Consider the following 16443-nt stretch of genomic DNA (forward strand, 5'->3'; position numbering starts at 1 on the left):
GCTGGGCCAGGATGTTGGGTGGGCCTCATCTCCTGCTGGCTCAGCCTAAGCCCACACCTGAGCCAGGTGAGGCAGGGGTCCCGGGGGTGCTGGGGGGCTCAGATATGGACCCCAGGTTGGGAGCTGGGAGGGCCTCTGAGCACCACCCCAGGAGCCCACACCCACGGGCAGGCCCTCCCCGCAATGGGCCCTCAGGCTCCAGGGAGGCAGGAGCGAAGGTAGGGGCTCTGGGGACCTGGCAGAGACACACCCACACTGGGATCTGGCAGGGAAAGGTTTATTAAGCTTCAACCACAGAGTAACAGCGCAACAGACACAGGGAGCCCAGGAGGTGAGCGCGTTACAGACAGGACCTTGTGAGCGGGGAGGGGCACACAGCGCCATGCAGCCACAGCCCCCGGAGCAGCCAGCAGAGCGGGGGCTCAGCGCTGAGGCACACACACCAGGCTGCGTGTGCCCACCTGATACAAAATTCAGTAATGTGCGATATTACTCTTTATAATCCCTTTTCCTCATAAAACGTTATGTGTTTAACACACACTTATATCACTGCTAAAATCAGCAAGAGCTATTATAGTGCTCCAACTTAATAAGTTGATAAAAAAATGTTGTCCTGTGGCCAGTTCACAATGGAACTAAATAAGTCCTGTTCCGAGACACCGGGGGAGTTCCTCTCGTGACAAGAGGCATTTCCAATAATCGGGTCATCCGCCACCGAGACACAGTCCTGGTCCACAGCACATGGAGCCTTGCCCCTGGCCCCTGGGGACAGGCTGGGTGAGGGGCCAGGGTGGGGCGGCTGGCTCCCCAGGAGGAGGTAGTGATGGGGGCCCCGACGTGCTGCGTGCTGAGGGCCACACTGAGTGGACACCACGCCCTGGGCAGCTGCGCTCAGGAAGTGGACCCTGGCAGCCTTGGCAGGCCGGCCAGAGCCCCCAGGCCCGGAAGCAGGCAGAAGACGGATGGAGAGTCAGAAGCAGCTGCTTGCAGATGTAGCGTGAACAGTCGTGCATCTGTCACCAGTAGCAACATTCCTGGGAGGGTCCTCACCTGTGCTCGGGGTAGGGGTGGCCATGGCCAAAGGTAGACGGAGGCTCAGGTGTGAGCCCAATAGCTCGAAGGTACTCTGAGTCCAGTCAATGTGGTGTTTGACAAACTCACTCCGAGTGGCTGTCTCTGGCACTGGCGGCTCACACCCTCGGCCACAGGAGGGAACGGCTGGGACCTTCTGGAGTGTTCTTCAGACACACCACACAGGCAGTCCCTTCAGAGGCTTGACTTTGGGGTTCTGGGGGGCAGAGAGCTACTTCTCCACACACTCTTACGCCTTTAAGAAACACACCTGAGGACTATTTGGAGCCAATGACCTTCTTGGTCCAGCCACGGCCAGCCCCCAACGAGGGGCAGTGGGGAGTGGCACCCTACTGCCAGCCCTCCACCCACCCCCCAGAAACATCGCCAATGTTGACTGTTGGCAGAATGGGGACAGGGTGATCCCTGTCTTCACTGACTTTTTAGGGAACCAAAGGCGTGGATCAGATCCACCCCACCCTATCTGGGTAGTCCATTGATATGACCTGGCAACCAGCCAAATCCCTACCAAGCCCTCTGCTCACAACACCCAGCCCTGACTGGTACCCATGACGCCCAGGGCCCACAAGGCCAACTCCAGGCTCGACTCCGGCATCGGCTACCCAGCCAGCCTACCCCGTGGGTGGCACAAACCACTGGTCACCTTGGCTGGAGCACCAGAGGACCTTTCAAGTGAGGGGGCCACAGCCGCGCTCCTTGGAGCGGTCCGCTGGCGGCCCCCACTGCTATCTGAGGTACAGCGTTAGGAACCAACCACAGCCCCCAGCCACGGCCGGCCACCACTGCGCGGACAGCCCGCTCTGCTTTTCTTAAGACGCCAGGTGATGCCAGAGCCTCGGGTCAGTGCAACCTGGGAATAACCTCGCTGCGGGGATGGGGCTGAGGCAAAAGCACTCACTCCACAATACCCCCACGCAAAGCTCACCCCCAGTCGAGGGCTGGAGGCTGGCTCCATGACCGCTCTCTCCTGACCTGGGCCGTGAGGCACCTGCCCTCCCAGGCCCACATGGTAAGACACACTCCGGGCACACACAGGCAGAAGGCTTGGCGGCCTGCAGGACTCGAGATGGCTGCACACGTACCCACTTCTGTGCCAGCCGCCGACAGAGGCCTTTCCCCAGCGGGCCTCCGCCCCGAGCACGTTCCAGGGTTGTTCTTGTCCTTCCGTCTCTTTGCTGTTTTAGATCAGGTTTAAGGCTGGCATCCCCAGGGTGGTGGTCCTGCCACAAGCCCAGCTTGCTCCTACACATCAAGCCCAGGCCGGGCTGTGGACAGCGTGGGCCTGGGAGGTGTGGCCCTTCCGGCTGGTTCATCTCAGAACTTGACTCGGGCTTTCCCCCACACCCCTACATTCTCAGCTCACTGCCCCCCCGTTTTCTAGCTGTCAGGAGACCCCCTCGAGGATCAGAGCAGCTAAACAGAGGCTGCGATCTATAGTGTCACAGCAGGAGGACTTTCCATCCTAAAGCCACGAAGGCCATTGAACGGCATCAAAGGGACCTGCCGGGTACCTGCCGGGGGGGGGGGCGAGGGGAGGTGCGCTTGGGAGTGGGAAGGACTTGCCCGTCTGGGCACAGGATCCCCAAGGCCCTTCTCCAGCCGTCATGCACGTCGAAAATGCTCCCGTTTACCAGTCGGCTCTCCATGACCCTGGACTTCTGGGGGCAGACACGTGGCTTGTGGCTGCATCCACAATGGACAGGCACCGCTGCTCCTCAGGGACAAATTGCAGCTGCAAAGTGCCGCCAGCGACGGAGATGGGACGGGACCAGAGGCCGGTCAAGTACACGAAGCACGGCTGCTCCTCTCAATACACAGGAAATTCAAGTAATTTAAAAACTGCGTAGCTTCATCTTGAAATATATCTATCTATATATATATATTTGCTTTAGAATGATCATATTGCAGCATGACTCTCATGCGTTTTAAAGTACTTTATTTAAAAACACATCGACTTGAGGCAGCGAAGAGTTACAGTCCTCTCACTTTATCCGGGCGATGTGTGGGAGGCCTCCCTCTTTCTCCTGAGATCAGCGGACTTAGACTGACCGTCCCAAAGAAGAAAAGCAGAAACTGCTTACTTAGAAAGAGATTGTGGTTTGAAAAGCATTTCCAAACAGCTGCAGCATGTGACGACTGTGCTTCCCTGGGGTGCAAGTTTGGTTCTGCGCTGAAACTAGAAACGCCGCGCGGAGCTGACCTGTGGGGCGGACCGTGCCCCTGTCCGAGACCCGCTTTCTTCACGGCGGGGCGGCCCTGACTCCGGCAGCCAGCGGGGGTGAGCAGGTGCAGAGGTCAGATGGGCGTGGAGTATCCAGCGTGTGGGCCTGGCGGTGGGCGTGGGTGGCAGTTCCACGCCGGGAGCTCTGCCCCGTGGTCCCCCGACAGATGGTTCAAAGACAAAGTGCAACGCAAGTCACAGCATCTCCCGGAGCTTCGGACAAGACGATGGGTGGGTGGGCACAGATGCGGGCGGGCACGGCGACGGCGCTGCCAGCTCCAGGGCTGCCCCCGGCGGGCGGTCCAGCCGGACCAGGCGGGTCTCCCCACCAGCGTCCCGGGGGCCCAGCCTCCTCCCAGCTTTGGTGTCCCCGCTACTGCTGCCCGCCGCCCGGGTACAACGTGTCAAACAGGAAAGCAGGAGATGTGTTCTTCAAGAAAACCACAGTTTTGGAAAATAAAGACAAAAATTTTTTTTTCTAAAATAATCATAGAGAAAAGTACTCTCCAATAGCTGCAGCACCAACAAAATGTGACGTGATCTGACAGAACGTCCAAATACCTGTAGGCATCCACAGGGAAAAAATGTGATAGAAAGTGTTTTAGTCACTGACTACACGACCATTATCTGAAGACTTCAGATAAGATATAGCAAAATACATCAGATACTTTTTTGCTTTCAATTATAACTTTAGAAATGCAAAAATCTTTTTTTTTCTAAATTGCTTCTCTAGAAGGTAAATCTGCTTTATAATTTTAAAACATGCAGAATAATATACCTGCAGAACAAAAGGGACAGCTGAAATTAAAAGATCTTTTTTGATTAAAAAAATGATTCTTTTTAATTGTGGAAAAAGTAATTAATAAGGTATTTTTGCCTATTGGCGCAAACCTACCCTACAGCTACTGAGCCTCCACCAGGGTCGGTGAAGGGTTTTGGTGCACGCGGCCACCAAGGCCACAGCAGCCAGGCTGCTGGGCGCCACCCCCGCCTCCCCGCCGCCCTGGAATGTGTGTGCGGTGCAGCTCAGACCATCGACTCGGTCTCGACGAGCCCCTGAGGGCCCTCCTCCCGGGACAGCTTCAGCACCATAGGCTTCTCAGTACTGCCGCTCGCGCCTTCACCCAGCGGCTGGGAAGACAGGCCCTTCTGCTCTTCCTTGGCCTCTTCGGACACCTCTGGATAGATGACCAGGAAGGCGGCTGTCAGGAAGCCCAGGAAAGAGCCCACGGAGGCCACCATGGGGATGACACGCACGGTCCCCACCGCGTCGACCACGCTGCCCAGGGCGGAGGCCACCAGAATCTGGGAGATGTAGACCTGGCAGGAGAGGATGGCGCAGTCGATGCCGAAGCCACGCCTGGACGCCCCAGGGCTGTGATGCACGTACTGCAAGAGAGGCGGGCACGGCGTGAGGGCAGGGCCAAGCCGCGCTGGCGTCCCCAGGGTCTGGGCAGATCTGCCTTCCCTCAGAGGCTGCACACCTGCTCACCTGGCTCTCCCCCCACCCCCTATTTATACTGAACACGGTACTGGGGGTTCCAGCCACTGCAGGAAGGCAAGGAAAATAAATAAAATCTTTAAGAATTAGAAAGGAAGAGATGAAACTCATTACCCATGGAGGATGTGACTGTGTGTGCAGAAAGCCTGGAAGAATCTATAAATATGCTATGACAATTAATACAATATATATTCAGGGAATATTATAAAGGCTCAATACTACAAAGTTTTAACTCTCTCCAAATAATTGATGCATATAATCAATGTGTTTCCAATTAAAAAAAAGAAGTCCAGAAGCTGATTCTAACATTTAAGTAAAAAGGAAATGGTCAAGAGTAACCCAGTAACAATGTTGAAGAGCCAAGTTGGAGAACTTAAAACTACCAGGTTTCATTCAGGTCTTCTTGTAAAACTACTGAAGACAGTGTAGCCACTGTGAGCGGACAGACAGCCATGGAAGAGAAGAGAGACCCCCCAGCGGTGACCGTGGCTTGGCAGTGTGTGTGTGGGGCGGGGGGCCACCGGGTCACGTGACCATCCTTACTTGGGGTGCTGTAAAGTTCTGATTGACCTTAGACCACACACACACACACTCTATCCCAGGCAGACCACAGGCCGAGGGCGCGAGTGCAAGGGAAGACAAGGGCGAGAACGCTCCACGTGGAAAGTGCCAGCGAGAACCCCAGAGCCGCCACAGCAGGTCGCCCGCCCCGCACCTCTCGGAGGTCGTGGTACTGCCCGAGCAGGGCGTAGGGACAGTAGGAGATGCTCATGGAGACGATGCCCATGGTGCTGATCATGATCATGGCCACGTAGACGTTGGCGAACATGGCCATCACGGCCGTGCCGATGGAGAAGCCCAGTGTGCCCAGCACGTAGATGACCCTGATGCTCAGGTCGTAGTTGTCCAGGTACTTCTGTAGCAGGGCTGCAGAGAGGGGCCGCACGGTGATCGGAAGGCACAAGGCCTGCTCGCGCCCCTACCTCCGCTGCACTCAGCCTGGCTCAGGAACAGGGATGGGACGCCCCTGTCTTTCACCCCCCAGCCACCACGCACAGCCCCTGGATGGACCCCCAGCTCACCGTGCCCCAGTCCACTGCCAGGGGCTCCACACCTCAAAAGGAGGTCGCCCCTCATGGTTCCAGACCTGCAGCCCAGGTCTGTCCTGCAGCCCCGGGGGGACTCCCTGCCTTGCAGGGCCAGGCCTTCCGATCCTTCCACCAGTCCAGGCCCACGCTGGCCTTGGGCCCTGCCCTGCCTCGGGGACTAAGTTGTGGCTGGTTTTCCTCACGAGGCTCTACCCCTCTGAGTCAGGCTTTCTGACCCAGCCCTCCCGAGGAGCCCTTCAGTAGAGCAGACAGCACTGTGACTGTCAGGTTGGCTGTCTGCTGCCTGTGGCCGTTATCCTGTCATCCTCAGGTGAGACTGGGCAAGGGCCGGGCCAGGATCAGCCGGAGGCCCCTAACTGCGGCTCTGCCCCATTCCCGGAAGGCGTGCCTGCACGCCGCTGCTGAGCCTGAAGCCTGTCACTCCCACCCTCTGTCCTCAAGGACACAGTGGACCCCAAGGAAGGCCACTTATCTCCTCCAGCCACCCCGACCTCCGGCAGACCCCCGACACACTGCGTGCACTGAGGCAGGACCCGGGACGCCCACCCTCCCGGCTTAGAGTACAGCTCCTGCAGCGCTGCCATCGCCCTGAGCCCTGGCAGGCCCTCCCCGGGAGCCAGCAGGCGTCTGCACGGAGAACAGCTGAGGGGTCACAGCACTGCCGTCCCAGCAGCAGCGCTGCCGGCTCTGCCTCAAAGACGGCGATGAACGGTGACACGGCTGCTGTCCCTGAGGGCCGGCCCCGCTGGGGCTGGGCCTGTGGCCCATGGAGCAAGCCGCCTGTCAGTCTTTCTGGTCACGGAGCGCGTCCAGGTGCTCGGCTCCCCTGGCTGGGGGCCGCTTACCTGAACAGGTGGCACCAGTGGCCGCGTAGATGACCAGGCCCCAGCAGCCCATTTTCACGCCCGCACTGTAGGCCTGCCACTCCGTCGAGTTGGACAAAGCCTGTTCCAGACACAAGACGAGGGTTCAGGGGGTGGGGCTGGTGTGCTGCGCCTCCAGGGAAAGGGGTCGCTTACGCCAAAATCACTGACATGTCTCAACTGCGGCAGCGTCGGGAGGAACAGCAGCCTCAGCCTGGCAGCCTGCGTGGGGCGGGGAGGCCTCAGCCTGGTGGGCCGTGTGGGGCAGGGAGGCCTGAGCCGTGACCACCTTGGACCTCCTGGTGCCTCTCTGAGCCACAGGAGCAGAGCTGTGAGCCCGCAGATGCCCTGGGGCCCAGAAGCCACACCCACGTGGCCTGGACACCGGCAACAACAGAAAACTGCTTCAGCCTGCAGGTTCTGGGGCCATCTGTGTGTGGTGGGAGCTGGCCTGCCTGCCTCCAGCTCCCTGGCATTCTCACACTTCCAAAGTTGGGGGGGGGGTGCTCAGCACAGACCCAGGCCCGGATGCCCTCGCACTCATACATCGGGACCCCTGACCACGTTCTCAACAGGGGTGCACCCGGGCCGGCTGTCACTGCTCCCTCCCACGAGGCAGGGGGTCCCGGGTGCTCACCTTGGGGTCCCCCTCGAAGATGACCTGGCCCATGAAGTCGGTGTAGAACACGGCCTCGGCGATGACGGAGAACCAGGTGAGCAGGTGGCAGAGGCAGAGGCGCACCAGCTCGGGGGGCATCTTCAGCATGGACAGCCAGAGCAGCCGCACGGTGGTCTCGCCCTCTCCCTCCTCGCTCTCCGAGTCCCCGCTGGACATGGTGGCCCCGCTCTGGTGGCGGTGGCGGTGCTGCCGCGGCCGTGCCTGCAGGTCGTACAGGTCGCTCATGCTGCGTGAAGGCTTGATGAGCACCACGGCGTTGGCGCGCCGGTGGCGGTAGCGGTGGGAGCCGATCTTGCCGTAGTAGGAGAAGGTGCTGGAGGCCTGCCGGCGGAACACGTGCCGGCGCCGGCGGGCAGGGCCCACCGTGGCGGGGGCCTTCAGGGCCGCCCGGCTGTAGCTCCCTGGGCCGTCCCACAGCCCTGCACCGCCCCCGTTCGGGAGCCTGGCCGCGCTCAGGGGGTCCTCCAGCAGGGTCTCATCCTCGCCAGCGGGTGTGTGGAGTGGCTGGCGGGGCGGCCGGGTGGGGGCGCACTCCTGGCTGGTGCTGCAGGGGGTGCCGGGGCGGGACGCGTCATGGAAGATGGAGGGCTCGATGTCCTGCAGGAAGAGCTTGGGCTCCAGGCCCAGTGTGGCCTCACGCATGTGCAGCACTGAGTCGCTCTTGCTGCGCACCAGGCCCTCGTCCAGGAAGTCCAGGGCCAGCTCGTGCTCCGACTGCACCTCGTCCGGGAACAGGGCGCCGCCGTCCAGCACGCAGGTGCGGGGGCCAGGGGCTGGCGTGCCGGTCGAGTCCCCGCTGCGCTCCTGCTGGGGGCTGTACTGCTCCTCCTCGATGCTGGACAGGTGCAGGGCCACGGACACCGTGAAGATGATGGCCGCGAAGAAGAATAGCACCTGGTTCTGTGTCCGGAACCAGGAGCCCAGGAAGGTCTGGGTCCAGTCCAGCCCGCCCAGCACGTAGCCAACGGCCCCGCCGAGGCCTGGGGACAGGAGGGGACAGCGCAAACGTGAGCAGAGGAAGGGGATGGGCCGCGGGGCGGGGAGCCCAGACAGGTGTTCACAACTCCCCCCAAGGGGGGCTCCAGGGTCACTCAGAGAGAGAAAATGGGAGGAGCAGGGACAAGGCGACAGCTGAGCCCAGGTTTGGAATCCTGACCCGACAGCTTCCTGCTTCCTGAGTTAGGAGGGAAACGGGCGGCCACTCCGGGACTCTCTCCCCGCTGGCCGCCATCCCCAAAGCTCAGGAGCCCACGTTCCCATCCGATGGGAACGCTGCCTGAATGGAGGAGGCGGCCAGCAGGCTAGCACACCCCCAGCTCAGACCAGGCACTTGGCCCTGCCGGGTCCCTGCTTGCTGCCTCACCCACTGGGGTCCACGTGAAGCCGCCTCCCCCATACCCGAGGCTCTCAGACAAGCGGGTAAGGCTGGGGGTGGGGCTCAGAGCTGGGCAGGGCCCGCTCACCAGCAGAGAAGGCGTGGATGTTGAGGGCCATGTCCTGCTCCTCACTGTCCACCACGTCCAGCAGGTATGCACGGATGGGCCCCTCTGTGGCGTCAGCGCTGAAATCCAGGACCACCACCCCCAGCACGGTGAGCACGATGCCGATGGGCTGCCGGGTCGGGACATCACCGAGGGCCAGGCCTGCCGGGGCACCGAGGAACAGCAGCTCAGTGCCCACCGCGGCCGTCTCAGGGGGCTCTGTGCTCCTGGGCACAGCCTCTCCACACAGGAGGTGGGCTTCGTTTCTCCCGCCGCTCTGAAGCGGGTTATGAGCCGTAATCACACACCTGCCTCGGGTGAGTCTGCCCCCCTGAACCCGGAGACCAGCCTGCTGCCTGAAGGCTGAGCTGCTGCTGGCTGTACTGGATGAGGAGCACTCCGGGCACAGAGGTGTTGGGGAGCCTGGGGCACCCCCCAACTCTGCAGGTGGGGGTTCCCAGACAGCCCCGCCCCACAAGGGCCAGGACAGGGGCTTCTGGCCAGGAGAGACATGGCTCCAGGCCGGGGGCGCCAAGTACTGCGTGTGGGCCACAGTGGGCTGGGGCTACCCCCACAGACGGGTCCCTGCGGAGGCCAGCGTCCCCTCTGAACCGAGCCTGCAGGTGCCTGGAGGGCGGCTCCCTGTGGATTCCTGACAGCCAACTTTGGAGGGGCGCGGTGCACAGCTCAGGGAGGCCCCTCTTGCACCCCCTGCAAGTCTGGGACTGCGCCCGCCCTGCCAGCCCGTGTGGGCCCTGGAGGAGCTGAGTGAGGCTCTGCGGCACACGGAACTCTTCAGCCGTCTCCCTTCCTGAGCCTCCCAGCGTCCGTGACCGCCTGAGGACCAAAGTGGACACGGGCAAGTTCACCTGCGTCAGGACACAGGTTAAACTTTTGTCTTAGAAAGCTGTCACCAGAAAACAAGACTTTTGCTTTTTCACATTTCTGACAGGTGCTCTTAAGACAAAAGGTATTTTTCCACAAATAGCTGCTTTAACTGAAAACAAAACAACAACAGAAAAAAACAAAACAAACCCCCGAATATGTGAACCAAAAAAACAAGCAGCAAACTAGGTCTGGACATTTTCAATACCAAGTCTGAGAAAAGGAGAAAAAAAAAAGATAATTTCTGAAATAATGCTGGAAACAGGACGTGGTGTCAGATACGCATTAAAAACAAATGGGTCACAACAGGAAGCGCTCCCTGAGAACAGGTTCCCATGGTGTTCCCACGTGGGGCCCACGGCCCGGCCACCGCCCGGGGGCCAAGGACGCCTGCCAGCAGCCCTGGCCAGGACCGGCGGTCTGGGCTTCTCACACCTGCATGCCCAGTGCAGCCCGACTCCATGCCCCCGCACCCAGGGCAGGACACTCACCGATGGCAGAGCCGTTGAGGAACAGCGCCACTCCGAAGAGCACGCCCACGCAGAGCGCCAGGATGAAAGGCCGCCGGCGGCCCCAGCTCAGGGTGCAGCGGTCGCTCGCAGAGCCGATGAGGGGAGTGAAGATGAGGCCGAGGATGGGGCTCAGGAACCAGGTGAGGCTGTAGTACTGCTCCGGAAGGCCTGCAACACACACCACCATCATCCTTGGGCAGGCAGGCGGCTGGCAGCACGCGCCACGCACACACACCCGCCAGCTGGAGACCCCTCCAGGCAGGCACCCCTCTGCAAGGCCAGGAGTCTGAAACCAACCAAAGCCCACCTGGGAAGCATCAAGTGGCCCGAGGCCAGACCTGGGCCGTGGAGCTGGGCCCCTAGGGTGCACAGGGCCTTCGGAGCAGCACCCAGACCCAGCGGGTACAGGCCGCCGTGCATGCGTGGAGAACGCGGTGTCAGCCCCACGCAGCAGGCCCTGGGCGGGGGAGGGGGCGGCGGAGCAGGGCCTTGGAGCAGCACCCAGACCCAGCCGGCCTGGGCTGCCGTGTACGCGTGGAGGACGCGGTGTCAGCCCCATGCAGCAGGCCCTGGGTTGCACAGGGCCTTGGAGCAGCACGCAGACCCAGAGGGCCCGGGCCGCCGTGCACACATGGAGAACGCGGTGTCAGCCCCATGCAGCAGGCCCCTGTGGGGGCAGTGGCGTGAGGGTGAGGCCCTCTCGCTCCACTGGCGCTGACTGGGCCTGGGGTCTCGGGGGCTCTGCTAAATGCTACCCTCAGGGACCAGGCCCCCATCAGCCCAGAACATGGCGTACGGCAGGGGGCTGCAGCTTTAGAGACTAGAGGACCCGTGATCCTGGGACCCTGGGCCTCACTGGCCAAAATCTATCACCAGGGCCCTGCAGACGGACCCTGCGCCACTGATGCGCTCAACAGCCCCAGCAGTGGGCTTCCAAGTGGCTATTGAGGGCGATGAGAGGGGACACTTCTGTGCATGTCCAGCTGGAGCCAGGGGGTCGGTTCTGGTGCCTAACCTTCCCACCTGCCTAGAGGTAGGGATGACTGTGCCCGTTTGACAGACAGACAGTCTGAAGCTCCGAGGTCAGGTGATCTGGCCCCGTGTGGACAGAGCATGAAAGCAGGAGCCCCAGCACTTAAACCCAGGGCTGCCTGGTTCCCATGTGTAAGCACGGACACTCCCTGGCCCCGCCCTCCACTCTGTCGCCCGGTGATACAACCCTGAGGCCCGCCATCCCTGGGACAGAGACGGGTCTGGCCCGCTCACGCCCAGGATGCACCCGGCCGCATCCTGCACACTCTGCGGGTTCCATTCATGCCACAGCCACAGCGGGGAAGCAGCCTCCGCTGGAGGGGCCAGGTGGTGGTTGCCCTTTGGCGGGGGACGGACGGGGGCTTCAGGCTGGGGTGATTTGACCTTGACCTGGACGGGGGTCCCTGGTGACAGCTCACCCGGCTAGGGGACGCGGGTCATGCACTTCTGTGTGTCAACTTCAGTGAAGAGCTGACTTAAAAAAAAATACAAGGTGCTCTGGCACGCCAGCAACTCTGTCAGCGAATGTTTTACACCGCCAAGGGCGCTGAGGAACGGAATATTATGCTGAACTACCAAGAAAAATAAACTGTGTAGGAGGAGGAAATCATTTTCAAAGGAGGAGGGAAGCATCTTTCAAAACCGTTGCTAGTGTGCCCATTAAAATATTGACGCGTTCAGCCCAGAGTTCAAGGTGTTGGCCTCGACCTTTCTAGAACCTTAGGTAGGGTGAACTTCGCTCCTGCTTCTAAGTCGGTAGGATGAGCTGCTGGTTCAGGAGATGGGGAGCCTGCTGAGAGTGCTCCACTGACGCGCTGGGGTCTCCATGGCAGGCCTGGCTCCTTGATGCTCAGTGTCAGGGTCCGGCGCTGCCCACCCTCAAGAACGCGGTGTGGAGAGAGGGCTTCTCAGGAACGACTCCCTCCCTGAACCACTCCCAGGAGCCTGTGGTCGGCTTCAGAGACAAAGGAGAGCATCCTTTACCCCGGGGGACACAGTGTCTCTTGCTGGGCTTTTTCAATGTCACAACCTTACTACTGAACACTGACTAGCCTGGTGATGGGGCTGCAGCACGCACGCACACACGCACACACTCACACAGGCACGCGTGCACACGCCCGCCGTCTCCCCTGGGGGTCTGGCCTTCCTGCTTCAGGCACCAGGAAGTGTTCCAGACTCCACACCTGCCGACTCTCACCTCCCTGCCCGGTTCCCGGCAGAACCCTGAGGGGAACACGCCCTGCGGCCCCGACAGAAACCGCCTGCCCACCTCTGCTCTAGACGCAGGGCGGTCCTGGTGTCGAGTCTGCCTTCCCGGTGTGTGTCAGTGCAGGAAGAGGGCGTCTCGCGGCTCTGACCCCAGGACACGGGCCCCTCACTCTGGAGCCGGCCCTCCCAGCCCGGGCAGTTCTCTGCCCCTCGGGTGAAGCTCCGCGCGCACCTGAAATCCCCTGTATCAGGGTCAGCGCTGCCCCAGCTGACTCAGGCTTCCTGTCCCCTCCTTTTCACCCTTAACCCCCATGGATCACAGTATTTCTGCTCCGTCCACTCTCCCGAGTCTCCTCCTGCAGGTGTGCTCGGCCCCTGCTGCTGACAGCAGCTGTCGTGGGGCGACGCTGGGCCCACTGCTCCACTGCCTGCTTCCGGCTGCGCCTCCGGCCGGCTCTGTCCCTCTCGCTCCTGCCTTCTCTTGGTGACGCGAGTCCTCCTCCACGTTCCATGGTGATCCGCACACTGGCATTTCAGGTTTATTTGGCAGTGGCTGCTCTAGAGGCTATTGCACGTCACCTTCAGCCTGAGTGGAGACTGCTCCCCTCTGGTGAGACCCTGGCACCTGTATGTGCCCGTCCACCCCAGGTCCGTCTATGCTGAAGCGGCACACACGTTACGTCTGCAGACACGATGAACCTGGGCTGTGCAGGGAGCTCTGAACAGTCGCTCATTCTAAAGGAACCAAGATAAACTGTCTTTCTTCTTACCATCCCCATACCCTTCTTTCCTTCCTCCTTGGGATCCTGGGGTCACGGGGTATCACTTCCCTTTGGACTGAAGAACTGCCTTCAGCTTCTTCAGCATTTCCTAGAGGTCTGCTGATGACAGTTGACCGCAGTTCTCCTCCTTTTGTCCCTCAGGGGTATTTTTGCCACGTGCAGGACTCTGGGTCAACGCCTCTGCAGCGAGCTATGCTCGGTGTGAAGTCTGCGCAAGGTGGTCTCTGGGAGCAGGGCTTATGGGGGCCCGTGCTCTCTCTGTGGGCGCGTCTGTCCCCTCAGACGCGGGCCTGTGGGGCTTCAGAGACATGACCTGGGGAGCTCTGTCAATCCTTTCTGAAAGGGGTCATGCAACTGATAGCAAATCTCGGGAAGCTTGTCAAGCTGGGTGCTGCTCAGCAATTCACCCCAAACCTGCGTCCTGCTCGCCCAGGGAAACCACCGCCATGCGGCATCAGCCGCCCACAGCCCTGGCCCCACAGGAGCGGCTGTGGGTGTGCACAGACTGCCTGCCTGGCAGGTTCCCAGGGCCTGAGCAGGGTCTGCCGGCTCACGACCCAAGGGGCTGGGGGAGACCACCCGGAGTCAGCGCCCCCAGCCCCGCCACCGCTTGGCTCCGCCAGCACCACCTTGGGCCCGTCCCACAGCTGCCGTGGCGGCTGGCCTGCGTCTCCTCTGGTGAGGCTGTCACTGTCACCCCTCTCCCCACCTCCCATCCCCCTCCACCCACGGCAGCCTGGACCCCTCTTCAGCTCCCCCAAAACTGCCCTCGCAGGCCACCAGGCTGCCTGCCTGCCAGTCCAGCCGGCCCGCATTCAGCAGGCTTGGCCGAAGCCCCATGAGGGCAGAGCACGCTGGCACACGCACCAGCTCCCCTGGCTCAACGCTCCAGGGCCCACCCCCGCACCCCTGCACCCCCGTCTCCTCCTCACCCTGCACGGGACGCCCCGACCAATGCCAGGGAGGCCTCCGCGCAGAGGCAGCTGGGCCAGGAGCTGGTCAGGCTGCAGAGCCCAGGGGGCTGCCTGGACCGTCGGTGGGGTCCGTCTCTGTGCTTTGTCCCCAGTTCTCCTGAAAGTCACAGCGGGGGTGTAAGCCCCCATCAGCTGAGCGGTCAGGCATTGGGGAGGGCCGGGGGCACCCAGTGCTGACCACAGCAGGGACATGTCTTCGTTTAAACACAGGGGCGACAAAGATGAATGCTTCCCATCACGTCCCCGGGGCAGCGACGAGCCTGAGAACACAGCCCCAGGCCGGCCCCTGTCTGTCCCCAGCACGGCTGCCGCTGGGACGGCCCGGACGTGGCATTTCCCAGCAAGGCTCTAAACACACACAGCACCGGTGCGTAGTAAATAATTTTTGTTTTCTTCCAGGCAAAACTGAACAACAATGGTGGGACCAGGAAGGCTGCCGGTTCACAGGAAACGCCGGGGGCGTCGCGGCTCGCCGAGGGCTGAGTGAGGTCACGGGCGACTGCGGCCACGCTTGGTCACGCGCGGCCTCCCATTCAACACAGTCGCTTTTTGATAAACTGGTCCTTCTGGGGGGAGGGGGCCAAGGTACCGGGAAAGCGGCCTATAAATTGTTTAACAAAAGATCTGAAATGGGAATAGGAACTTCATTCTTTCTCTCAATAGACAAAGCCTTCCTCATCAAGATACGCTTGTATTGTCAGACAAAAACTTCACGATAACACCAAAGCCGTGAGAACCAGCTCTCCGTGGGAACTGCTCAGCAGCCTGGGGTGACCTCGGAAGGGTCTAACCAGCCCCGTGGGGAGCCATCACCAAGTGGCCCCAGTGAGGGGCACAGGTGTGAAAGAGCAGCGGTCTTGCCTCCACACACACACACACACACGAGACCCTGGGCACAGGCCGGAGGCAGGGTCCTGGGGAAAGCGGCCCACGCCCCAGATCCCCGAGCCAGGAGGGTCTGCGCTGGGCAGCAGGCAACACCTCCTCCAGCTGGAGGGAGGACCACAGAGCTGCAAGGAGCCTCCTAGAGTCCCAGGGGGGCAGGGAGAAAGAGGAGGACGAAGGAGGAAAACTAGCTCAGGTGCCTCTTCTGGGGCCTCTCCCTTGGGACAGCAAGCCCTGGGGTCTCCAGGTGCGACAGGCTGGGCCCGAGAGCCCAGAGCTGAACGAGACGTCCCTGATCACAGCATGGAAGGGCTGGGACAGGTGCCTGAAGGTGCAGAGCACAGAGCCCGGGCCACGCCGGGCCAGTCCCATCAGTGCCGGGGGAGAGCCGTGTGGCGTGGCTGCTTCTGTCCAGTTGGGGTGGACGTGCTCCCTGTGGGGGGACCGTGGTAAAGAAGTTGTTCCAGAGGGAGGCGACCGCCTGGGAACAGCATGATTCAAACTTATTGAAGGCACGATTACTTAAGTAACGGAAGGTTCTGAACAGTCCTCTGGTAAAAATAAACATCCTCCAGCCCGTGTTGGCCCTGAGGCTGGGCCTAGTTCCCCAGGAATAGACTGGCAGCCCCACATGGGGGCTGCCCAACACCCGGCGGGGGCCCTGGTCCTCTGCTGGCCCAGGAGAGGCCTCCACAGCCCAGCAGGGTGCTCCTGGCCAGACAGGACTGGACACTGACGCCTGGAAAACCAGTGGGCACCCCTCTGGGGCCCCTGGGCCCGGCTGTGGGGGCCTCTCCTCCGGGCAGCTCCCAGGAGCACGGTCCCCCGCAGACAGGGGCACGGGCTGCTCTCCGCCGCCCACCCATCCCAGCTCTGACACGGATGCTGCACCAGGCCACAGTGCCCAGGTCACGGTGGGGGCATCAAGTCTGTCCCAAGCCTCGTGGTGGCCACTCGGCCCCGACTCAGGCTGGTGCCTGTACAAGGCCTGGATGTGCTGGCAGACAAGGTCTCTCCCAGCCCCGAGTCCATGGTCTTAACTGGGGAGGGACCCCAGGCACCACCTTACATGCTGTGATTCACAGTGCTTTGGTTTTAACAAGTGGAGCTGTGAGGGGTGCAGGGACTCCTGGGGTGCCAGCGGACTTCCACTGCCTCGGCAAAGCTCACGACACCTACGTGATGTCAGTGAAGCAGGAGCTCACACACAGCGCGCCG

At 61.4% G+C, this 16443-nt stretch overlaps 1 protein-coding gene across 3 annotated transcripts in view; it reads right to left on the reverse strand.

Annotated features, from left to right (window-relative positions):
- Positions 1–271: 271 nt before the first annotated feature.
- Positions 272–16443, reverse strand: part of SLC45A4 (solute carrier family 45 member 4) — a 64839-nt gene continuing 48667 nt past the window's right edge. For 2 of the 3 annotated variants that reach the window (XM_065903197.1, XM_065903196.1), the window contains 7 exons: positions 10323–10511; positions 8929–9108; positions 7424–8445; positions 6769–6868; positions 5530–5741; positions 4346–4702; positions 272–3874 (listed from right to left, as the gene is read on the reverse strand). In XM_065903197.1, the coding sequence (XP_065759269.1) occupies positions 3746–3874; positions 4346–4702; positions 5530–5741; positions 6769–6868; positions 7424–8445; positions 8929–9108; positions 10323–10511 (2189 nt within the window). In that variant the 3' untranslated portion in view covers positions 272–3745. Of the gene's footprint in view, positions 4703–5529; positions 5742–6768; positions 6869–7423; positions 8446–8928; positions 9109–10322; positions 10512–16443 lie in introns of all 3 variants that reach the window. The other variant, XM_065903199.1, reaches the window with a different exon arrangement.

The sequence above is a fragment of the Muntiacus reevesi genome, chromosome 12 (genome assembly GCF_963930625.1).
Source record: "Muntiacus reevesi chromosome 12, mMunRee1.1, whole genome shotgun sequence".
NCBI lineage: Eukaryota > Metazoa > Chordata > Mammalia > Artiodactyla > Cervidae > Muntiacus > Muntiacus reevesi.